This window comes from Jaculus jaculus, chromosome 10, assembly GCF_020740685.1.
Source record: "Jaculus jaculus isolate mJacJac1 chromosome 10, mJacJac1.mat.Y.cur, whole genome shotgun sequence".
Lineage (NCBI taxonomy): Eukaryota > Metazoa > Chordata > Mammalia > Rodentia > Dipodidae > Jaculus > Jaculus jaculus.
Window position 1 is genome coordinate 26,208,848 of NC_059111.1, and position 25,253 is coordinate 26,234,100.

Consider the following 25,253-nt stretch of genomic DNA (forward strand, 5'->3'; position numbering starts at 1 on the left):
GGTTCATGTTACCCAGACTTCCACTGCTTGGCGAGGATGTTAGATAGATAGGTGCAGGCTCTGGAGCACATCTCTAAAGCGCTTATGGCAGGAGGGGGCGGGGCTTACACACGGGGAGGGTTCTTTAATAGAGAGGACAGACATCTAGAGACTTGTGGTGTGACCTACACTCATCAGAAGGGGGTCAGGAGAGGAGCCTGGCTTACGATTTCATAAGGTGTCCAGGAAGCCTTCTCACAAAGGCTTAGGTGAAATCCCAGCCCATGCTCTGGCTGCGTGTCTCTAAGCAACCCCCAGCATCTCCCTGAGTCCTGGGCCAGCTCTGAGGATCAGGCAGCACATGGGCTAAGCGCTGGCAGGGAGCCTGGCACAAGCAGGTCCCACACAGCACTACCCTGGCATGGAAGTGCCCACAATGTTCCATCTCGCAGAGTGTTGGGTGGGGTGTCCCGAGGTGTGGGAAATCACTCCCGCTGTTCTCTATATACACAAGAAGCATCAAGCTCAAGACTGTCCCAGTGTGGCCACCTGCCCAGAAAGGTGACTGTCACATAGGCATTTGTTCTTGGTTGAGAAGGGGCGAGTGGGGAGACGCCACCACATTGAACTTGCATGCGCTGATAGGATCATGAGTCTTTCTACTTAATAGAAAATGCTCTAAGAATCTATATCTGTACCGAATATGTAAAGATTCTTTTTTGGTGTGAGTGTGTGCATGTGTGTCTGCAGGCACGTACATGTCAGGACACACTTGTGGAGGTCAGAGGACAGCTTTTAGCTGTTAGTCTTGCCTTCTATGTTGTTCAGTCAGGGTCTGTGAGCTTCTGGTGTATTCTCCAGTCTCCACCTCGTTTCTTACATGAAAGCACCCGCTACAGCGTCCGCCTTTCACACAGGCTCTGGGGATCTGAACTCAAGTACGCATGCTCACTCGGCAAGCACTTTACCACTGAGACATTCCTCCACTTCCGCCACCAACAACTATGCCCAGCTGCAAAGCTGACAGCTTGTGATAACAGCTCAATACATTCCCACGGTATTAGGTATTGCAAGTCATCTGGAGCTGATTTAAATTCTTTGGGAGGATGCGTGTAGGCTATATGCAAATTCTAGTGACTTTTACATTTTACATACGGGGCAGATTTTGCTCTCTGAAGGGTTCTAGAACCAGTACTTTGTGGTTACTGAGGGACCGCTTAGAATACAGTACATAACAGTGGTTAATTTTCGATGCTGAACCTGCCTTGTATTCCCTAAATAAATCCTGTTTAGGGCTGGAGAGATGGCTTAGTTGTCAAGCACTTGCCTGTGAAGCCTAAGGACCCCAGTTCGAGGCTCGATTCCCCAGGACCTACATTAGCCAGATGCACAAGGTGGCACATGCATCTGGAGTACGTTCTCAGTGGCTGGAGGCCCTGGCTTGCCCATTTTCTCTCTATCTACCTCTTTCTCTGTCACTTTCAAATAAATAAAAAATAAACAAAAAAATAAATCCTGTTTAGTCCAGATGTGTTACCCTCTTTATACATTGTTCTATTTGATTTGATAATATTTTACATCTATTTTCATGAGAGATACTAGTCTGTATTTCTCTCCTGATGGTCTTTTGGCCTGGTTTTCATACGGGAGTAATACTGGCTTTATAACTGGAAAGTTCCCAGCATGTTAGATTTCAAGTTTATTTCTCACAGGCAGTGTTATGAGTACTTGGTCTCTGTGTTAAATGCTTTATGTGTCGTGCGTGGTGGCTCATGCCTTTAATCCCAGCATTCTGGAGGCTGAGGTAGGAGGATCACTATGGGCTCGAGGCCAGCCCAAGACTACATAGTGAATTCCAGGTCATCCCTGGCTACAGTGAGACCCTACCTTGAACAACAACAACAACAACAACAACAACAAAATGCTTTATATAATCAACCTTTTTCTCTTTCTCTGACCCCCTTCACACATACAGAATCTCACTATGATGTAGTCCAGCTAGCCTTGAGCTCAAGATCCCATCTCAGCCTTAAATGGCGAGATTACGGGCAGGCATCAGCATGCCTAGCCTATAGCTCACACACTCAGTCATCCAGAGATTTCAGGTTCACAGAATTCTAACCGAGGTCAAGCATGGTACCGTAACAAAATCGTGGAAAGAAAACACATTATCTTTTAGTGATAATGGTAGTCAGTTACTGACAGTTTGTAATAACAGCTTAATATACCAGAAAAGTACAAAGAGCATGGAGCTTTCCGAAGAGCTTCTCCAGCAAGGGCTCCCCTCTTTCACACGGTGGCCCCTCACTCATCTCAGACCTCAGTTTCCTTGTAGTGGGGCCCCCACAACATCCCCAGTGTCTGCCAGCTTGTTAGAAATGCAGATCTCTGCGCTGCACCTGGACAGAAGGGCTTATGTTTGGGAATCTGCCAACCCAGCTGAGCTGTCCAGGAAGGAACACATTTCTTGACATTTCTTTTTTTTCCCCCAGCAAATTCCAGGTCACTGAGTCTATAAAGATCTAACGGGGACTTTCTGAGAGTAATCTGTTAGGACTTCAGATAAAGAGAAAATTCATTTTCCTTGCTTAGTAAGTGCACAAAAACATTTATTTCATGTTCGAGAAATGGATTTGGGGCTAGGGAGATGACTCAGAGGTTAAAAATGCTTTCTTGGGCTGGACAGATGGCTTAGAGTTAAGGTGTTTGCTTGCAAAGCCAAAGGACCCAGGTTCCATTCTCCAGTATCCATGTAAGCTAGATGCACAAGGTGGTTCATGTGTCTGGAAGTTTGTTTGCAGTGGTTGGAGGTCCTGGTGCACTCTTTTCTCTGCCTCCTTTTCTCTCAAATAAATAAATAAAAATAGAATATATATATATACACACACACACACACACATATATATACACATATATATATCATATATAATTTAAATTTTTTAAAAGTGTGTTCTTGTAAGCCTGCCAACCTGAGTTTGAGCCTCCCCAGCACCCACAGAAAGCCCGATGCAAAGTGTGCACATTTCTGTGATCCTCACGCACCTATGGCAATGGGAAGCAGAGTCAGGAGAATCTAGAAGCTTGTGGGACAGTTAGGCTGCAGAGCCCTTGTCTCAAAAGAAGGAGGAAGGTGGGCTGGAGAGATGGCTTAGCGGCTAAGCGCTTGCCTGTGAAGCCTAAGGACCCCAGTTCGAGGCTCAATTCCCCAGGACCCACATAAGCCAGAATGCACAAGGGGGCGCACACATTTGGAGTTCGTTTGCAGTGGCGTGGCTGGAGGCCCTGGTGCACCCATTCTCTCTCTCTCTTGCCTCTTTCTCTGTCTGTCGCTCTCAAATAAATAAATAAAAATTTTAAAAATGTTTTAAAAAAAAGAGAAGGAAGGAGAGGACAGACACCTTGAGGTTTCCTCAGACCTCCACAAGTGCACTGTGGGGCTCGTGTGCGCATGTGCACACACACACACACACACACACACACACACACACACACGGCATGTATTCAATACTTTATGAGGATGGAACCCAGAGCCTTACACCTGCTAGGCCAGTGTACTACCAGTGACTGCAGCTCAGCTCTTCCACATGTACACTCAACAGTAATCGTCCCAGGCTCAGTGATTTGGATTCTAAAAGGTCTCATGAGGCCAGAAGCTGTTTTCTTCCGCCTGCCTGTCCTCCATTCTGACGCCTCATTCTCACCAGTGACGTCAGCCCTGCTTCATCACAGTGACTTTTGGTCTCTTAAGTAAGACCCACATCTTACTGCCTCTCCTATCACCCTAGAGTGTCCTGCAGGCTTCTCAAACTTGCCATGCACCCCCCTCCCCCCCGCACCTGGCAGAAAAAGGCAAAAGAGGTAGGTGCACAGAAAATGTCCTGGGTATCCATGCAGAGTGTCTGGATGAAAGGCGGGTTGGGAATAGTGAAATGACTGAGCATTCCAACAGAATGCAGCCGAGAGCCTGGGGAGATGGTTCAGCGTATCAAGGCGCTTGCTTGCAAGCCTGCCAATCTAAGTGTAATACCCCAGCATCCACTTAAAGCCAGATACAAAGTGGATATGTCTGTAATCCCAACTCACCTAGAGCATTGGCAGGCAGAGCTAGGAGAAACCTGGAAGCTTTGGCCTATTTAGCAGCCAAACACCAAATATACAAGAGGACCAACACGCCAAGGTTGTCCTCGAACCTCCACATGCATCCCGTGGCATGTGCATTTCCATACATAAACACACACACACACATACAAATGCAGCTGAATGAACAGCTGGTGGCACATAGTGATTCACCTTAATTCTTTGATGAGAACCATTTGTAAACAACACTCGATTTCCCTGTTTTCATTTTTTGTTGCTATTATCTAGTTTGCATGATTTTTATCACCCACCAAAAAGCTCATTCAAAATCATTTCCTGGGAAAGTTCTGTGAAAAAGGTTGATAAAGACGAGCTGAGCTGTCAGTCAGCTTGTGTTTCTCAAAGGCTGCAAACCCTACATGAATGCCCAGATCTCCCACCTGGGAAGTGAGTCGCTTTCATTGAGTGAGGAGTTGCACGGATCAGTAGCAGAACAGCTCTAATCTGAACCGGACCTCCAGGTCATGGGATGGAATCTGGATGGTGTGAAACGCATTTTAATCTGACTTTGTTTTGTAGCTGGATTTAGTCTACGGTTTGTTCCTGTGGGAGTTTGGAGCCCAACGTGATGGTGTCAAAAGGTGGTGGGGCCCACGAAAGGTGCAGCCTAGTGGGAGGTGACTGGTCATGGGTGCCCTCAGGAAGGGGTTAATGCTGGCTTCATCCGGGTTGGGTTTCATGGGAATGGGTCAATGCCCAAGAGAGATGGGCTGTCACGAGTTCTTCCGGATGCTCCTTACTCTCTTGTTCACCATGTGACACCTCTCTCTCACATGCTGTGTCCACGTGAGGATGAGGCCCAGAAGCCAATAATGTTGCTGTACCCTTAGACCTCTAAAATACTAGCAAGAGTAAGCTTTTTACATTTGATTTGTGTGTGTGTCTGTGTGTGCATGCGTAGTGCTGGGGATAGAACTGAGGATTTCCTACATGCCAGGCAAGTACTCTATATTTGAACTACATCTCCAAGCTTTTTTTTTTTGTTTGTTTGTTTGTTTTTTGTTTTTTGAGGTAGGGTCTCACTCTAGCCCAGGCTGACCTGGAATTCACTATGTAGTCTCAGACTGGCCTTGAACTCACAGGGATCCTCCCAAGTGCTGGCTGGGATTAAAGGCGTGCGCCACCACGCCTAGCAGAGAGAGAATGGATGCACCAGGGCCTCCAGCCACTGCAACAGAACTCCAAATGCACACGCCACTTTGTGCATCTGGCTTTACGTGGGTCCTGGGGAATCGAACTCCAGTCGTTAGGATTTGTAAGCAAGTGTCTTAATCACTGAGCCATTCCTCCAGCCCACCACGTTTTTTTTTTTTTTTTTAAGTTTTTTAAAAGCATTTTTGCTTATTTCCAAGCAGAGAGAGACAGGGAGAGAATGAGTGCTCCAGGGCCTGTAGACAGACACATGTGCCACTTTGTGCACCTGGCTCTACTGGGTACCGGGGAATTGAACCAGGGCCGTCAGACCTTGCAAGCAAGTACCTTAACCACTGAGCAATCTCTCCAGCCTCCCCTCCTCCTTTTTTTAATTTTTTTTTTTTTTAAATAAAGCGCTTAGTCTTGGGCCACTCCCTTTCTGCCTGAGCTGCACCTCGTGAGACCACAGACGTGGGCTTCTGTCAGAGTTTAGGTCAACCTCCGGGGGCCAATCCTCTTCCGTCTTACCTTTGCTGACCCTCGGGGGGCGCTCACCTGTTCAGGAAGATGCTGCTGACGTCATCGTGCGTGATGGGCGGCTTCTTGGAGCTGGCGGCCATGCGCAGTGGGCGCAGGAAGTTGTTGACCAGGATGTGCAGCTGCTGCACGTACTCGGCCTCGGCCTCCAGCATGCTGAACACCACCTGGTTCCTCTTGCGCATGCTGTCGGCGTGCGGTGACCGGATGTAGTCCTGGATGATGGTCTTCCACTTCCGCCGGCAGAGCCAGCCCCGCAGGAAGCTCTGCACCTGGTGGACCAAGCGCAGGAGAGGCACCTGTTAGTCACCCCGGTCTTCGTAGATCGTCAGCACCCCAAAGGACAAGCACCCCAGGGTTTGTTATCCAAGCTGCTGGGCCTGGCTTGGATGTCTGAATGGTGCTCAGCACGTCATTGGATTCCTCTTGAGACCATTTTTCCATTTGCAAACAACAACAACAAAAAAAATAGGGTTAAGGGCCATGAATTGCTGGATTCTGTGTGAACCACTGACTGGGCCAGCATCTCTGGGGATCTTGTTAGAAATGTGGGTTCTTGTCTACGGCCGTACCACCCTGAATGCGCCCGATCTGGTCTGATCTCGGAAGCTAAGCAGGGTCGGGCCTGGTTGGCACTTGGATGGGAGAAAAGTTGGTTCTCAGGCCGTGCCCAGACCTTTGCATTTCAACAAGATCTCTGGGCTGCTTTTAGAAGCACTCGGGAACAGAAGAAGATTGGACCCCCAAGTCCCCATATAGGATGGGGCTTGAGGAAAAAGTGGCTGCAGGCTGTGCCCAGCGTGGTGGCATCTTGTCTAATGACTCTTCTGAAAGCCCAGAGGTTTCAATTAAAGCTTGTCTGGAGAGGGTAATTATCAAATTGAACATAACATAGCAAATCTGTTGTCTCACGCTCATCAGCTGCTTCTGAGCTCTGGTGCCAGCCAGCGGCCTCTTCTGAATCAATTGGGGAGGTGGGGGGGGGGCGGAGAACGCAGGCGCTTACTCAGTGGCCTTGGGGTTGGGCTGTGAGAAGTGGCTTCTAACAAGTGGCAGGAACTTGTCAGAGCCCTCCACCCATTCCAACTACCAGAGTCGTTCTAAGCCGCGCACATTTCTGTTGAGGGTCACCTGACTCCTGCATCCTTGCAACCGCTGTGTGTAAGCTCAGGCCGTGGACAAGTACAGACCTGCCTCCAAGTCCAGGAAGGACTGTGTGGAAGAGGGAGGGCGTTGAGCCTCAGGAGGGGAGTGTGTGTGTATGGGGGGGGGGGTGCATCTTAGCCAGCTCTTAACAAGTACCACGGCCAGAAAGGCTGCTAGGTGGAGGCATGGGCTGAGAAACCCACGGGCCACAGCAGAGAAGACCAGCCAGATGTCCCCGTCTTGAGTAGCACCTGGCTTAGGCCTGGCGTAGGCTCGGCAAGCCCAGCAGATGTATGTGCCTGGCATGGTGGGAATGGGATGAGGCGGTGTCTCCTCTGACACTCACACGCCGTGAGTAGGAAGTGACCCGAGGCTAGTAGCCCTTCTGCTCTTCCAGTGACAGAGGGCTTAGGCTTGGGGACTTGTGCCCAGAGCTTGGATGTTCATCTGCACGCGTGTCGGTTTGGGCAAAGTACTTGGCGTCTCTGTGTCCCAGCCTCCCCAGATGTGAAGTGGCGATGATGACAAAATCTCAGAGGGTTTTTAGTAAGGACTCACTGAATCTGCATCAAACCCCCAGAATAGCATCTGGCACGTAGAAAGTGGCTAATGAATGCTAGCAACTTCTATTTTTGAGAAAGCAGGAATCCAGACTTTTGTGTGAAGTGTTTAGCTTTTAAAGCACTAGCAACAAATATAAAGAAGAGGAAGAAGAAGAAAAAGAAAAAGAAGAAGAAGGAAAAAAAAAAAAAGACCTTAAAAGCACACACATGCTGCAAGGCTGAGCCTGGCTTATGGACACATTGGTAGCTTGGTGTCTATACACACGGGTTCCTTCTGCACCCTCGGTGAAGATCTTCTGGTTTCATTTGCCATCGTTAGAGTGAGCCACCTCGCTGCCTTGGGCCTGGCAAGCTGCAGACGTACCCAGGCTCCTTCCTTGCTGGTATCGTGGCACCACAGTGATAGCCCACGGGGTGATCACTACACTGGCTGCTGCGCAGAGAGATCCGCGGAGCCTCCTGAGATGTCTGCCCCTTGGGAGCTCTGATAGGGCCAGAGCAGCAGGCCGTCTGTGGGATCTTAGGACGGTCAGCTCCCTGCTGAATCGGCCAGGGAGTGGGCAGCTGTGAGAGGTGGTGTGCGCATGACGGTAAGCAAGGCTATGATGGCAGGAAGGTGTCTGGGGGCTTTGGTGGGGCGCAAAGAAGGAAGCTTCCAGTGGTCTGGCTCCGCCCCCTCCTTCCTCAAATGGAATCATTCTGTTCTCTCTAAAATGGGCTAGAATACCCTTGCTCACAGGGACAACCAAAAGGAGTGTCACTTAGAGGCCAAGAGAAGCTGGTTCTTTGGTGAGTGGGTGGGCCAGTGACACGTCGTGGGGACATCACGTGGTACGGACCTTTTTAATCTTCTTGATGTCACTGTCCTCATCACTGGGCGTGACCGTCTGAGTGGACTGGATACGCTCATTGTCCTTCAGCAGGGATGCGATCTACAACAGAGACACAGGTCAGTGGTGGCCTGGAGGCACCACCAGCAGCCACCCGGCAGCAATGAAGTCCCATCCCTTCTCCAAGTGCCAGAACTGTCGTGGGCTAGGGCCCTGTGTTCTCTGTCTAAGCCATGGGCCCACGCGGGCCCTGGACATCTGCAAGGCCGTGGGCTGTACTAGGACCTGCCTCAGGAACCAGAGTGACCTGGGACAAACCCTTCCACCTATGGTCCAAATCTGGGATTCTCCTGCGTGCTCCCCAAAGCATGGGTACCCCTCCCCCACCCCGCGGATGTGAGGATGTCATGCCAGCTGTTCGGTCCTGTCCTACTTTCCTTGAAGTGATGAAAGTTCCCCTTGCAACTGGGAGCTGGGAAGAACCTTACATATGCTGCTTCTGGTCAGGTGCTTGCGCCCAAGCAAAGAGAAAGTAACGGCTCTGATAGGAAACGGAAAACTTCCCACGTGAGTCAGATTTGAGCGCACAGTCAGCGGCTCTCACTGCCAGCCACCTCCGGCGCCTATTGTGCTCCCACACTGCAGCTCTGTGCCCACTGGACAGTAAGTTCTTATTGTCTCCTCTGGCCCCTGGCAGCCGCCACTCCACTCTCCTTGCCTGGGAACTTTGTACCAGGAACCTTGCTGCCGTGGTTTGAATGTGAATGTACGCCCCCCCCCCATAGACTCAGCAGTGTTATTTATGAAGCTTGTAACTCGGCTGGAGGAGGTGTCACTGGAAGTGGGGGGTGGACCTGAATTCCAGCCCTAAGGTATATTTGGGGGGCAGATCTGATTTCTAGCCCAAAGGTGTGGGAGAAGAGGTCTGGGTCTGCGCTTGCTGTGTTTTAGTGTTTGCTGGGGGCCATGAGATTTTTTTTTTTTTCTCTCTCTGCTTGGAGATATGAAAGGAAGCAGCTTCGACCAGGGATGGAAGTTCCCTTGATCTGTAAGCTGAAATAAATCCCATTCCTCCCCCAAACTGTGTCTGGTTGGACATGTGTCCCAGCAACGTGGAACTGACTACACAACACTTGCAGAAGTGGAACTTCATAGCATTTGCCCTTGTGTGTGTGTGTGTGTGTGTATGTGTGTGTGTGTGTCTGATTTTACTTAACATTACATCCTTACGCTTCGTCCATACTGTAATACCTGCCTTCCTTGTAAGGCGACTAATATCCCATGACACATAGATACCGTGTTTTATTTATAACTCATCTGTGTTTGAAATTCTTTTTAAAAACTTAATTAATTAATTTATGAGGGAGGGAGAATGAGAGAAAGAGAGAGAGAAGGAGAGAGAGGGAGAGAATGGGTGTGCCGGGGCCTTCAGCCACTGCAAACGAACTACAGATGCATGCGCCTCCTCGTGCATCTGGCTTACGTGGGTCCTGGGGGAATTGAACCTGGGTCCTTTGACTTTGCAGGCAAGCACCTTAAGTACTTAGCCATCTCTGTAGCCCCTTGAATTTTTCTTGTTAATAATAAAGCAATGGGTCTCATCATAACATCCTCATGCATGTGTCATTATACTTGGTTCTCATTCACCCACCTTCCACCCGTCCCTTGTACTCTTCAGGCTGGCTCCCTTCCTTCCCCTAGCGAGTCCCCCATTCTGCTTTCTATCACATGCATTCCATTACCCTCTCCTCCTTACTCCCTTAAGATTCCTTCCTCCCCTCTCATGATTTTTTCCCCCCAAGGTAGGGTCGTGAGGTAGCCTGGAATTCACTATGTAGTCTCAGGCTGGCCTCGAACTCAAGGCATTCCTGCTACCTCTGCCTCCCAAGTGCTTGGATTGAAGGAGTGTGCTCCCACGACTAGCTTCATGATCTCCTTTTTAATTTCCATGACCCTCCCAACACAGCAAAATTTAAACGTCAGTTTCTGTGTGAAAGAGAAAGCATGAGGCGTTTGTCTTTCTGACTGGCTAAGTTTGCTTAACAGACGATTTCCAGTTCCATCCATTTGGTCCCTGATAATGTCATGACTTCACTTTGTTTTATGGCTCCATAAAATTCCACTGTGTACACTCTCCACATTTTTCTTACTCATCTGTTGATAGACATCAAGGCTGGTTCCATTTCCTGGCTTCTGTGAATGGTGTTCTACCAACATGGATGGATAGTACCCCCTAGTATGTACACTCGTCTGATAATGGGCATTGGGTAGTTATTTATTTTTCCAACGAAACCACTTGCAGGTATACGCCAGATCACAGCTGGTGGCTCTGAGTGGGTTTCTGCTGGCTCTCCGCTACCACCTTGAAGCACTTCTTGAAACCAAAGCCCTCTTAGGGGCATAACTGCTGGCCTGGAAGGTTGGGGCAGCTCTTGGAATCCCACCTCCACTCCCCCCCAGCAAGAAGAATGCCCTAAACGTCTTCGTTTGTCCAATTTAGGGATTAGAGAGGTTGGCAGAGCTTCACGATCAAGAGCAACACCTGGTACCTGACAGCTGGGCACAGTAAGCCTCTCTGTGGCCCCAGGACCTCCTGGACTCTTCTAGTGAATCGGCCAGTAGTGTGCCACGGTTCCCACAGTGCAGAGGACATTCCCAGTAAGAAAAGTCACTTGTGGGCTGGAGAGATGGCCTAGTGGCTAAAGTACTTGCCTGTGAAGCCTAAGGACCCATATTCAACTCTCCAGATCCCATGTAAGCCAGATGCACAAGGTGATGCAAGTGCAAGGTTGCACATGTGCACGAGATGATGCACACATCTGGAGTTTGATTTCAGTGGCTGGGGGCCCTGTGCACCAATTCCCTCTCTCTTACAAAAAAATACCAAAGAGAGAGAGAAACCGTGAAAAGTCACTTGTTTTCTCTTCCCCTTTGCTGAGAAGTCTTTGGGCGATGGAGTTGGAATGGTTTCATCCATTACTATGACCCTGGTGCCCAATCTTGGGCCTGGCATGCAGCACATCCCTGTTAGCTACAAAAATAAGTGAATAAAAAAATCAAAATTCAAGATATTCTGAATAAGACATATTAAAACCTACTTTTTTGAATAATGGCACATCCAGAAGCCATAGATTGCTAGTAGAAAATTTTCAGTGCCAGGGATGGGATGCCTTCCAGTGAGTTGTTGGCCAGGGAGGTCCCTGTTGCCTCCAAAAACATTATAGGCTATTGCCAAGGCCCTTGGTTTCCCTTGAGAAACAGATGGTAAGACCCTATTGCTGAAGATTTCACATGCCTGAGCAGCAAAGTCACTGAGAAATCAAGCTGGTGCTGAGCAGAAAACCTCCCTGTAGACCAGCCAACTGAAAACTGTAAAAAGCTGCACTGTACACAGCCCTATGGGAGACAGAAGTCATCAGTAGTGAAAACAGTGGACACTGGAAGCCTCAAGTTTGGCCAGACAGGCCAAATGACCAAGTGGGTACAATAGTGGCATGTCTGCTCTGGTGGAAACCAACTGATCTCTAATTGGGCTGAAGGCTTGCTGTATGGGAGGGAATACATGCCTGGTACTGAAAACCTAATCAAAAGCCTAAGGCAGGGGAGGTCTTGAGCCTTAGGGGTATAAAACCTGCTGTTGTCTGGATAAATGCATATATTATTCTCACCAAATTGCCCTGAAAGCACTACACTTAATGTTCCCATTCATATATTAATGCTACTCTCACTTCTGGTTAGAGAAGCTTCTCTTTTCAGATGGCGATGACCACTGGGATGACCAAAAAGGCAATATAGTGCTGAGAAGAAGGAACGGAGGAGAGTCCAGCACTGAAACTTCTCTATCACAACCTCCAAAGCTCAGGGTCCATTGAGGAAGAGGTGGAAGAAAGAATGTAAGAGCCAAAGGAAGGGTACTACTCCCTACACACAACTGTCTGGACAGAAGTTGGCTTCGATATCCAAGATCTTGCAGTGACTAGCAATACCTACATGAGACCCTCATAATAGGAGAAAAAGATAATGACATCAAATTAAAAGAGACTAATGGAGAGAGGGAGGGGATATGACGGAGAGCAGAGTTACGAAGAGGAAAGTCGGGAAAGGGAAATATGGTTTATTGTCTGTAAGTATAGAAGTTGTCGATAAAACATATATTATAAAAAAATAAAAAAATTTCCCTTCTCCAAAGGGGGGGTCGGTGGTGAATCAGGGGCTTAGAAGTTAAGGCACTTGCCTGCGAAGCCTAGGGACCCAGGTTCGATTCCCCAGTACCCACGTAAGCCAGATGCACAAGCTGGTGCATGCATATGGAGCTCATTTGTAGAGGCTAGAGGCCCTGGCATGTCCATTCTGTCTCTCTATCTGCCTCTTCTTTTCTCTTCCTCTCACTTTTAAATAAGTAAATATAAAAATAAAAGTACAGAACAGAGAGCAGACACAAAACTGTCAGCGAAAGGAAGCCATGGTGGTCACGGAGTGTCACACATCTAAAGTGGAATCTTGGGAGACTTTACCAACAGGTCATGAAGCTGGGTACAGCTCCCCCCTTAGAACACGTGGCTCTGTGCTCTGAAAGCCACTTGCTGAGCTGGGGGACGACTGGCTCCCACAACTGATCCACCGAAGTGTTCTGAGAGCAGAGCGGAGTCATCGCCCTCTTCACTCCCTGGCTGCTAAGGGAGTGGACGGTGGCTGACCACAGCTAACCAGAGTGTCCAGCAGGGGGATGTGCTGTCCTGTTCTCATTAATCCCCATCCCTCCTGTTTTCATTCTTCATGACTGGTTTTTGTTTTTGTTTTTTTGAGGGAGGGTCTCACTCTAGTCCAGGCTGACCTGGAACTCGCTATGTTGTCTCAGGGTGACCTTGAACTCATGGTGATCCTCCTACCTCCGCCTCCCGAGTGCTGGGATTAAAGGCGTGCTCCACCACACTCGGCACATTCTTTATGTGCTTTTACATTGTTGAAAGAAAGACTTCTTCTTAGACTTGTGGTCTAAAAGGTGTGCACTTGCACTTACACACACACACATGCAGGGTGAGCTCAGGGATGTGTGTACCCCCACCAACACCTTGGCTTGAGGTTGTCACCTCCTCAGTAGCCTGCTTTCGTTGCCAGTTTTGAGATTTGCACATAGGGTGGTGGTGGGATGCATGTGAGGAGTGAGTCTTTTTTCTTCCCCCTAAACTGAAGTGCCCTTCTCAGAGACGCTCAGTGGAGACCAGGGGAGGACCTAGGCACCGAGTACTGAGTACTCAGAGGACTCGGTACTTTATCTAAGGAGAAGGCCGGGTGGGCTCAGTCTGGGAGGACTAAGAACACAGCAGAAGCCTCAGACTATTGTCTACGCTTGTGAGGAGACATTAAGGGACAGTGGTGGGAGTCTCACCCTGGTGGCCTCACAAGGACAGCTCTTCTCTGACCTTGGAGGACCCTTGTGGGCACAGGTTAATTCTGGTGACCTCTGTGCCCTTGTCAATGACATCCATAGGGAATGGAACCTGTGGCTTATTCCTCGCCTGGTTGCCCCACTTCTCCCTGGCCTCAGTTACTGTCTGGTGACTCAGCTGTCCCCACCCACCTGCCACCCAGCAGACAGTCTTTGCATCAGGCAAACGCTCATTGGCCAGGCCCCGTGGGTGCACTGTCCTGGCTCAGCGTGTTCTACTGACCTCTCCAGAGGTGCATACTGTGGACCACGGTGAACTCAGCCAGTGCGGCACATGATGGGGGTCAACCAGGTCTTGGTTTCACTCAAACCCCTTTTCTTGCTTTCCAAACAGTGGCCAATTCATGTTTTTGCCTCTTCCAAGCCCAACAGGAACCCATTTCTGTTTCCTTTGTACCAGCTGGGCAGCACATTCTGATATACTCCTGTATCTGCCTTTGTGCTGAGAGCTGGAGTTACAGAGCCAATGATCTCGGCTCCTGGAATTACAGGTGTGTGCCAACACCTGCAAGGCTCAGACAAGAAGTTCAAGAAGCCATCCTGGGCTACATAGCAAGATCTTATCTTTAAAAAAATATGCAGGGCTGGAGAGGTGACTTAACGGTTCAGGCACTTGCCTGTGAAGTCTAAAGATCCCAGGTTCGATTCCTCAGTATCCACATAAGCCAGATGCACAAGGTGGCGCATGTGCCTGGAGTTTGTTTACAGTGGTTAGAGAGCTCTGGTGCACTCATTCTCTCTCTTTGCCTCTTTCTCTCTCAAATAAGTAGATAGATAGATAGATAGATAGATAGATAGATAGATAGATAGATAGATAGATAATACTTAAAAAAGAATGCAGCCGGGTGTGGTGGCACACACCTTTAATCCCAGCACTCGGGAGGCAGAGGTGGGAGGGTTGCCAAGAGTTCGAGGCCACCCTGAGACTACATAGTGAATTCCAGGTCAGTCTGAGCTAGAGTGAAAAAACCAACCAACAAACAAAAAAAGCATGTAAAAAAAATTAGTAAGGCAGGAACAAAATAGAAAGGTCCTTACTGTCATGGAGGAGCCTTGCCCTTTATGTGAACAAAGGCAAGGGCTGGAGAGGGGGTCCTGTGATACAGTAGTGGGTGCGTGGGAAGAGATGGCAGGGGGGCATGGGACGCAGGGCCACACCAAGAAGGACGGGCTTTGGTGAGGCAGGTGCTGGCTGGGCGGGTTCAAGGCCACCTTCTACTTCCCCCACAGCAATCTCTTCCTCTACTTTTACCTATTTTTTTAACGCTTTATTTATTTATTTATTTATTAGATACAGAGGAACAGAGAGTGAGAATGGGCGCACCAGGGCCTCCAGCCACTGCAAACAAACTCCAGACGCATGCGCCCCCTTGTGCATCTGGCTAACTTGGGACCTGGAGAATCGAACCTGGGTCTTTAGGCTCCGCAGGCAAGCGCCTTAACCACTAAGCCATCTCTGCTGCCCCACTTTTACCTATTTTATATGTCAGGTTTTGTTTGCAAAGCTGCTTCCAAGCAGTCTTATTTGAAACCTTAAAGACCGCTGCAGCAAATTACGGAGTCGCCGTCTAGGAGGCTGAGGACTTATGCACCAATAGAACACAAGACGATCTCTAAGCGCTTCTCCCTGTCCTCAGAGCCCATCTTAGCTCTCAAATTTACTTCGATCATAAACGGTGAAATCACTATGAAATTACAAAACGATGACAAGCTGGGCATGCTGGGGCCGAAGAGATGCCTCAGCTGTTAAGGGACTTGACTGCAAAGCCTCGTGACCCAGTTTTGATTTTCTGGTACTATGTAAAGCCAGATGCACAAGGTGGTACATATATCTGGAGTTCATTTGCAGGGGCTGAAGGCTCTGACATTCCCATTCATTGTATTCTGTCTTTCTCCTTGCATATAATTAATTAATTAAAAAAACCAACCCTGGGGGCTGGTGAAATAGCTTAGTGGTTAAGGTGTTTGCCTGCAAAACCAAAGGACCAGGTTGGATTCCCCTGGACCCACATAATCCAGATGCACAAGGAGGCGCATGCATCTGGAGTTCGTTTGCAGTGGCTGGAGGCCCTGGCGCGCCCATTCTCTCCTTATCTTTATCTGCCTCTCTCTCTCTGAAATAAATGAATAAAATGTTGAAAAGAAACCTGGGTCTTCTGCGGCGCATACTTCTTGGGTATGCACAGGCCCGCAGTGCAGCTACCAGTTGGGACTGTTTCAACAGGAGGGAGGTGGGCAGGCAGCCCTGGAGGGGTCTTGCTTAATGCCTTCCAGCTGTTTGCACTTCATTGGTTGGGACCTGAAGGAGATAGTGGCTGGGGCGGGCAAGAGAGAGGAGAGTTGGGGGGGGGGGTAGACAGCAGGGTGAGAGGCAGGTGGTTGCATGAATGAAGTCCGTGGTGTTGGTGCACCGTCTCTGTGTGTAGAAGGCCCAGTGTTTGGCTTAAGCCTATGCTTCTAGTGTCTTGGAATGTATTTAAAAAATTTTTTATTTGGTCTGGAGAGATGGCTTAGCGGTTAAGCGCTTGCCTGTGAAGCCTGAGGACCCCGGTTCGAGGCTCGGTTCCCCAGGACCCACGTTAGCCAGATGCACAAGGGGGTGCACGCGTCTGGAGTTTGTTTGCAGTGGCTGGAGGACCTGGCGCGCCCATTCTCTCTCTCTATCTGCCTCTTTCTCTCTCTCTCTGTCGCTCTCAAATAAGTAAAAATAACAAACAAAAAAATATTTTATTTATTTCTTTATTTGCAAGGAGAGAGAGAGAGGGTAGGGGTAAGACACACACACACACACACACACACACACACACACACACACAATGGGTGCCCTAGGGCACCCAGCCACTGCAAATGAACTCCAGATGCATGCATCACCTTGTGCATCTGACTTTAATTCCTGGGGAATCAACCAGGGTCCTTAGGCTTTGCAGGCAAGTGCCTTAACCGCCGAGCCATCTCTCCATCCCACTGTCTTAAACTCCTAATGTCCTCACACTTCCAGTTTCATTCTGAACCAGGCCCTGCAGCTGATGGATACAGTCATGAGGAAAGACACAGACAGCGCTGGCTCCCTGACTTGCAGCATTTGCCGACTCCTGGGGGCCAGGCTCCTTCCTTGGCACAGGCATTTCAAGCCATCAAGGTCGAATAACCAGCTAGCAAAAATTCCTGATCATGTCACCACCGGCTCTTTCAAGCTGACTTGAGCCGCAAGGCCGAGCTCTTGGTAAAGAGACAAGGAACAACAAGGAGACAGCACGTGGGAGCGTGAGGACTGGAATCAGGGTGAATGGAGGAAGGCGGTGAGAAATCATGTTGGCAGGAAAGGCGGGTCACGTGAGGGCAAGGATGTGCTCTATGCATTTGCAAGTTATCTTCTGTTTCAATGGTGGCATGTCCCATGCCATTCTTCTCACGTTTCAGAAAGTCTGCTACATGCCATAGGTTTGGGGACCAAAGAACAAGCCACTGCTGAGTGGTCCCTGTGGGCAGTCAGGCTCTCTCCCTTCTTGCGTAGGGTGGGAGTGTATTTCCAAGATTCCTTGAAGTTGGCCATGGTCATGTGACTAGTGCATTTCTTTTTTCTTTATTTCCTTTTGGTTCCTCAAGGTAGGGTCTCACTCTAGCCCAGGGTGACTTGGAATTTGCTATGTAGTCTCAAGGTGGCCTTGAACTCTCAACGATCCTCCTACCACTGCCTCCCGAGGGCTGGCATTGAAGTCTTGCCCCACTATTCCCAGCCATGAATTTGTTTTTGATTTGATTTTTACTTAATTTATTCAGTGTGCGTCATGCATGTCTGTGTGCGTGTGCAGGTGTGTGAGTGTGTGTGTGCATGTGCGTACTGAGTGTAAGTGCATGTGTGCCAGGGCGTGTGTGTGGAGGTCAGAGGACAGCTTTCTGGGGGCTCCTCACCTTCCACCTCATTTTGAGGCAGAGTCTCTGACTGTTGTTCACCGCTCTGTTCACAGGCTTCTGGAAACTTCTGTCTTTGCCTCCCTTCTTGTTGCAGGCACACCAGGATTTCAGAAGCGTGCCATAACCTTGGCTTTTTTTATATGGGATCTAGAGATCCAAATTCAGGCACCCAGAATTGTGTCACAAACACTTTATCCATGGAACCATTTCCTAAGACCCTGGTGAGTTTCCTGAAAGGCAGCTTGATCCACACTATACCACCAACACAGCACTATCCCTGGGGAATTTCTTTTATTATTATTATTATTATTATTATTATTTTTGATTTTTTGAGGTAGGGTCTCACTCTTGCCCAGGCTGACCTGGAATTCACTATGTAGTCTCAGGGTGGCCTCGAACTCACGGTGATCCTCCTACCTCTGCCTCCTGAGCGCTGGGGATTAAAGACGTGTGCTGCCACGCCCGGCTCCCTGCTGCATTTCTTGATGTTTGAAGGCCACAGTCTATGTCCCCGATTCTGACACCGTGGGAGCACTCTCAATGGACACACAGTTTGAATGAGACACCCACCTTTGCTGATTGAAGTCCCTGTGATCTGGGGTTGCTTGTTACTGGAGCATAACCCAGCCTGTCCTGACTGACGCCTACAGAGTGCGTATGTGGAGGAGGGCAGAGGAGGAGGAGCCACAGCCCTACAGCCAAAGAGTTCTGTCTTTTTTTTTTTTTAAAGCCATCTTTTGCCCCCAGGGCAGGCACTCCAATGGAAGCATCGCTCCAAATTCCCACCAAAAGAGTCTCTGCTGCCATTTTAACACACATGCACATGCATAATCCTATGCAGCTGCACGCACTCCTGAATGACCTGTTTTCTACCCCAGGACCACAGGGGACTCTGCTCGCCGCATCTCTACCTTCTCTAGTCACCCAACTCCTGAAAGCTCCCAAAGCCAAGTACACCATGAATCTACACTCTCTGGTTTTGAAGCAACTCTTGACTGGGGCTCTCCCAGCTCCCTCATGGTCCTGTGAACATTCTTCCACAGCAGACTAGAAAGGTGGAAACCCAGTGCCTACTGGAGCCCGGTGCCCACTCACTCAGCAAGCTCTCACGTAGCACCAACTATGTGCCAGGAATCTTTTAGCTGGGGACTCAGCAGAGTAGAAAGACCAGCAGAGACGGGGTTCCAGTTCTGGGTCTGCCATGCTCCAGCTGCATGAGTTTAGGCAAGTGACTTGGGGGTCTCTGTGCCTGGTCCTGTCAGGGTGCTGTGGGGACTGATGAAAGAGACTATGGCTAGGGGTGGGTCACCCCTGGAACTTTTGTTGACCATGAAGTTGCAAGTTGATGTTTACTACCAGTTAGAGATTTGCAGCTACAAGACAAGGTGGCTGGGTGGCCCTGGGTTCCTCGGCCATTCTAGACAGGGTTGGGGTGCTCTAGCCCATGTCCACAGTCGTGTGTGAGAGTGTCTTGTGCACAGAAAGCTCTGCCCTTGGGGCTTCCAGCTCTGTGGTGGACACCAGAAGTTCTTAACTGTTCCTCTTGAGATTGTCTTTTGTAAGTGGGAAGAGACTATGGATTACATTGCTTAGGGCTGGAAGCCTGGCTCATGATGTCTGCTGTCTTCCTGGTTGGTTCTGTTTTTTTTTTATTTTTTTATTTTTTTTGAGACAAGGCTGGCCTTGAACTCACTAGGTAGTTAATGATGACTTTGAGGTTCTGATCCTCCGGTCTCTACTTCCCTAGTGTTGGGATTATGAGCATACAGCACCATGCCGGGTTTATCCAGCACAGGAGATTAAACTCAGGGCTTTGTGCATTCTGGGAAAGCACTCTACCCACTGAGCCATATTCCTATCCCCCATCCCCACTGGATTCTTGGCTGCCCGTTCCCCCGCCCTGGAATCCAGGGCTACCCTCTGCCAGAAACAGTAAATGGTTGAGCCAGCAGGGCAAGCCTCACATTCCACTCTCTGAGGAGCCTCAGTGGAGGGGCAGGGTGGGATGCAGGGGGCACCTGTGGCATCTAGACAGGGCATGGTGACCACACTCATTCCCCTCCGGCAGTAGAGGGTGAACTAGGCAGACCTGGCGGGGGCCTCTAAACCAGCCTAACCCAGTTGTGGAGGTCTACTGGTGGGTATATCAGGGTGGCTGGAGATTGAAGTTGGACATTTACTATCCACCAGGGGTTTGGATGGTGAGCTGTAGCAAGGAGAGGTGGACTTTCCTGACCCTGTCCTTGAAGCCCCACCAATTATATAGCTGATTCAACCCAGGGTCGATGCTTTCAGCCCCCCCCCCGACCGTCTCTGCTCAGAATTCATGGTTCTTGTGTGCTGTGTCCAGATGGTTCTAAGCATGCTGGTGAGCTGAGGGCCAAGAGGAAATTAGGTCACACTTTGGTGATGTGGACTGCTGAGGAGGATGCCCGGGAGCCAGGGCTTCCTACAGTTAACCACCTGGGCTGCCACCTCAATACAGATTCCCATTCAGGAGATCCAGGGTGACCCGAGACCCTTCGTTTTTCATAAGCCCTGGTGAGCGGTGGCTGTTGCTTCCCAGATCATGCACCTAAGGTTCAAGGGACATCTTGCCAGACTACTGCTCAGTCACCACTGAGGGCAAGCACTGGGAAGGGTCCACAGTAGAGACCTACAGGTGACCTCATGCCTCGAGAATCCCAGGCTGACAGTGGGGACATCCAGCCAATGTATTCCCTCATAGTCTAACACCTTGCCCACAAATGACTTCACTTGTCCTCATCCCCTGGTTGGGTCAGTAAAAAAAGGTCCCATCTTATAGACGAAGCAATGGAGCTACAGAGAAACTGAGTGAGCTGCAGAGATGGGCTCCCAGCCTGGTTTGAGGCAGGACCTTCCCACTGCCCGCCCCAGCTCATCTTGAGCTCAGAGGCTGGGGGCTGTCCAGCTCGCTGCGACCACTTACTGCGAGTCCTGCCTTGAGGGTTGGGGTTCGGGGGTGTGGGGTCCCCTCCCCCATCTGCAGTTACCTCTGCCTTCAGCCGCTCGATCTCGATCTCCCCGTCTTCGATCTGCTGCCGCAGCTGCTTGGCCACCGTCTTCTCTGTCTCCACGATCTGGAGCAGGTGCAGGTACTTCTGCATGAGCGCCTCGTGCTCGGTGGCCAGCGTCCGGTAGCTGTGGACAGAGGCGCACGGCGGGTGAGACCCGGCCACGCGGTCTCCCGGTGACCGCTCTCATCGCTTCAGCCCTGCAGCCCCGTCCAGCACTTCGACCTCTGCTTGCTCCACTAGCTGGATCTCTGTTGCTTTTTCTTTGTTATTTTTCTCTCTCCCTCCCTCTCTCACACCCCTCCCTCTGAGTCTAGGTCCAGGTAGCTCTTCATTCTGAAACCCATCCTTCTGTTCTTTCCCCTGGGTTAGCACCCAGGCTGTCTCGGGGGGTACAACTGAAATGCTGCCTCCAGTAAGTCTTCCTAGTGAACCCCAAGACTGTTCCTTCTGCACCCGGGCCTTTATTACTGTGGCACACAGTGGGTGGGCCATGTCTGCATCTAGCACCATGTCACCCTGTCACTGGTGATGGGGCTGGACAGTTACACGGTGCCAGATGAGAGAAGCTCCCGGAGAAGCAGCGGGTGGGAGAAGTATCAATATGTCTCGGATGAGCAGAACGGGAGACTAGGAACAGAGGTGGGGGATGACTTGCCTAAGGTCACTGCGAAATGAGCAACTTTGTTCCACCACAAACGCCCCTCTTGCTCACCGCACTTGGGCATCCTGCCCTTGGCCTTTAGTACCCATAGACACTGGCTCCTTCTCGGGAGCTCGCCACCATCTCCTAGTTGTCCATTTAACAGGATAGTTTTCTATCTGGCAGCTTCTGATGTGACCATCCAGACCTACGCAGAGCTGGGGGTTGGGTTAGGGAGGAGGGTCTTGTCACAGACTGAGGAGCCGGTCACACGAGCTCACAGAGCCTGTGTGTCCCCCGATGATGCCACATGGGGTGAGCGATAAATTTTACAGAGGAAGAGCAGGCTAGTCTGAAGGGCCGCCCTCTATCTGTTGGGCCTTGCCTTCCCCTTGGCACGGGTGTGTGTGTATGTCTTTGTGTGTGGGGGTTGCTTGTCACAGAGAAACATTGCTGCAGGTGGGTGTGTCTGCCTTCCTTGTGAGTGGCAGCCTCTGGGTTCTCACAGAGACCTTCTTTGCAAGCCTCTGCAAAGTCGGAGGCTCTCGGGAGGCCGTGGGGGGGGGGTCGGGGAAGTAACCTTGCAATGTGCAAGGCTGTGCCAAGGTCTGCAAAGGGCTCTGTCCCCTGGTGGTATCTGTCAGAGACACCTTTTGGGAGCAGGCTCGCAGCAGCTGTACGCTTAGGGTGGGAGGATGTGGCCAGGCAGTTTGTGACCACCAGGCTGAGAACAAAGGCAAAGACAGAGCAATGGGCCTGAGCAGGAATCCGGGGGGAGGAAACCTTGCTCCAGAAAGCTGATTTCCATCCTCAATCACCACTTAGCCTGTAGAGACAAGTAACAGGCCACATGAGAGATTCTTTGCAGTGTAATGCTATCGGATTAAAATGCTGATTTGGGTGCTTCTCTTATGAAAATGAATACTAGATTTTGCAAGCCCCCCCCCCGAGTCCCAGGAGAGTTCATTATCTTGAGAAAGAAATTCAGTTGAGAACAAGGAGTCTATTTTCATATCACCAAGCCTCCCTCACTTAGGGTGTGACAACACGCTTCTTCCTTGGTCTTGTTTTACTAATGACACACACCCCAGTGTTTCAAATAGGAGTCTCATTGGCAGGTGGTCTGCTTTCCTTCCTCCTGTCCCCCATCCGTACCCCTTCTCACCTCCCTTCCTCCCTCCTTTTCTTCCTCCCATTATTGTCTGAAGCCGAAATGTCCCCGAAGGCTCCAGTTACTAGCTAATAGGCTGTGATCTAATCAATAGCCAATCCATTGATGGATTCATAACGTATGTTCTCTGCATGTGCACATGTGCATGCATGTGTGTTTGTATGGGTGTCGTCTCGCATATACACATGTGCACGTGTGCATGCGTGTATGTGGAGGCCAGAGACTGACGTCAGGCTTCTTCCTTACTGCTCCCACCATATTTACTAAAGAGGAGTCTCTCACTTGAACCTAGGACTTGCCAATTCAACTGGTCTAGCTAGCCAGCTTGCCTGGGGCAGCCTGCCACTTCCCCCTGAGCGGAAGGATTGGAGGAGGGCTGCCACAACCATGTGCTGGGCATCTGAAGTCCGGTGCTCACATTTATGTGGCAAGCGCCTTATCCACTGAGTCATCTCCTCAGCCCCTAGATTCATAATTTGCTGGCATTGTTAGCGGGTGCTGGGAACTAGAGGTGGGGTCTGGCTGCAGGAAGTAGGTCACCAGGGGTATGTCTTTGAAGGGTGCATGCTGTCTCTGTCTGCTTTCTGTCTCCTGTCTGCTTCCGGGTTGAGTAGCCTCCTCCGTCATGAGCTGCAGCCGCCCCCATGGCCTGGCTAATCATGCACCCACAAACACAGAGCAGGCGGGCCATGGACTGACACTTTTGAATGGATGAACCAAAATATATCTTTTATTCCTTAAGTTGCCCTCAACTGCTAAGCCATCCCTCCAGCCTGAGAATGTGTTAATTGCATTACTTGTTGCTGGCAAGTACCTGACAAGAAGCAGCTTAAGGAAAAAAAATGGGTTTGTGGTGGTTTGATTCAGGCATCCCCCACAAACTTAGGTGTTCTGAATGCCAGGTTCCCAGCTGATGGCGATTTGGGAGTTAACGCCTCCTGGAGGCAGTGTATTGTTGGGGGCGGGCTTATGGGCGTTATATAGCCAGTGTCCCCGTGCCAGTGTTTGGCACACTCTCCTGTTGCTGTTGTCCACCTTATGTTGACCAGGAGGTTGATGTTCACCCTCTGCTCATGCCATCGTTTCCCCCTGTCATTATGGAGCTCCCTTTCGAGTATGTAAGCCAAAATAAGCCCTTTCTTCCCACAAGCTGCTCTTGGTCGGGTGTTTTCTGCCAGCAATGTGAACCTGACTGCAACAGGTTTATCTCCGGCTACAGTCTCAAGGGCACAGCCCGTCACAGCAGGGAAGGCAGCAGGAGCAGGAGGTTGGCTGATCACGTTGTAGCCGCAGTCAGGAAGAAGAGGGGAAACGGGAGGTGGGTCTGGGCTACAAGGCCTCAAGGCCCACCTCCACTGGCCCTTCAAGACACCAGATGCTCAGTGCTCTAAACCATTCCCAAGAGCACCACTGGCTGGTGTTCTAACACGTGAACCTATGGGGGACATTCCCTACTCTCACCATTACATGGGGTATTCTAATAAGAGCTCAGAGAAACAGAACGCCAACAGGAACGCGCAGTGTAGAGTCTGTGCTTACGAAGTTTCAGAATGGAATAGGGACTTTGCTGGGGGCCGGGCTAGAGGCCATTCATGCTGTTCTCGGGCAAAGAAGTCTTACACATCTGAAGACTGAGTGAAGTGATGGACTAATTAATGTAGTGGAGGAAGTTCAAGGCAGCCCAGCCTTCAGCTGTGTAATGGATGATGCTAGCTTTTAGTCAGATTTACAACAAGAATCACCAACATCAAGCAGAATAGAAAGAGGTGAAAAAAACTCACATTTGGCCATAAAATGAACATGTTTATTGTTGGGGCCAAGTCAAGTGTGGTTGCTTAAAAGATTAACACCATTAAAAATAAGTCAACTTGGGTTGGAGAGATGGCTTAGCAGTTAAGGTGTTTGCCTGCAAAGCCAAAGGACCCAGGTTGAATTCCCCAGGATCCACATTAGCTAGATGCACAAGGGGGCACATACGTCTGGAGTTCATTTGTAGTGGCTGAAGGCCCTGGCGTGCCCATTCTCTCTCTCTCCCTCCTCCTCTTTCTCTCTGTCAAATAAATAAATTCACTTTTTCTTTTCTTTTCTTTTTCTTTTTTTTTTTTTTTGAGGTAGGGTCTCACTGTAGCCCAGGCTGACCTGGAATTCACTATGGAGTCTCAGGGTGGCCTTGAACTCCATGGCGATCCTCCTATCTCTGACACCCCGAGTGCTGGGATTAAAGGTGTGTGCCACCATGCCTGCCTAGAGTTGTCTTCTTTTTGTAAAAAAAGAAGAAAAGAAAAGGTAGCTGGGCATGGTTGTACACACTTTTAATCCCAGCACTTGGGAAGCAGAGGTAGGAGGATCACCATAAGTTTGAGGCCATCCAGAGACTCCAAAGTGAATTCCAGGTCAGCCTGGGCTAGAATGAGACCCTACATTAAATAAATAAATAAATAAATAAATAAATAAATAAATAAATAAATAAAAGAGGGCTGGAGAGATGGCTTAGTAGTTAAGTCGCATGCCTGTGAAGCCTCAGGACCCAGGTTCAATTCTCCAGGTCCCACGTAAGCCAGATGCACATGGTAGCACATGCGTCTGGAGTTTGTGTAGTGGCTAGAGGCCCTGGTGGGCCCATTCTCTCTCTCTCCCTTTCTCTGTCTCAAATAAATAAATAAATAAATAAATAAATAAATAAATAAATAAATATCTTTAAAGAAAGACAACAG

The 25,253-nt window shown here is 49.7% G+C and overlaps 1 protein-coding gene across 1 annotated transcript in view; it reads right to left on the reverse strand.

The window, feature by feature from the left end:
• The window catches only part of Rasgrf1 (Ras protein specific guanine nucleotide releasing factor 1), a 143,468-nt gene that overhangs the window by 90,900 nt on the left and 27,315 nt on the right, over positions 1-25,253 (reverse strand). Inside the window, exons 3-5 of the mRNA XM_004660441.3 lie at positions 20,705-20,852; positions 8,336-8,428; positions 5,806-6,059 (exon numbers count right to left, since the gene is read on the reverse strand). Of these exons, the coding sequence (XP_004660498.1) occupies positions 5,806-6,059; positions 8,336-8,428; positions 20,705-20,852 (495 nt within the window). The remainder of the gene's footprint in view (positions 1-5,805; positions 6,060-8,335; positions 8,429-20,704; positions 20,853-25,253) is intronic.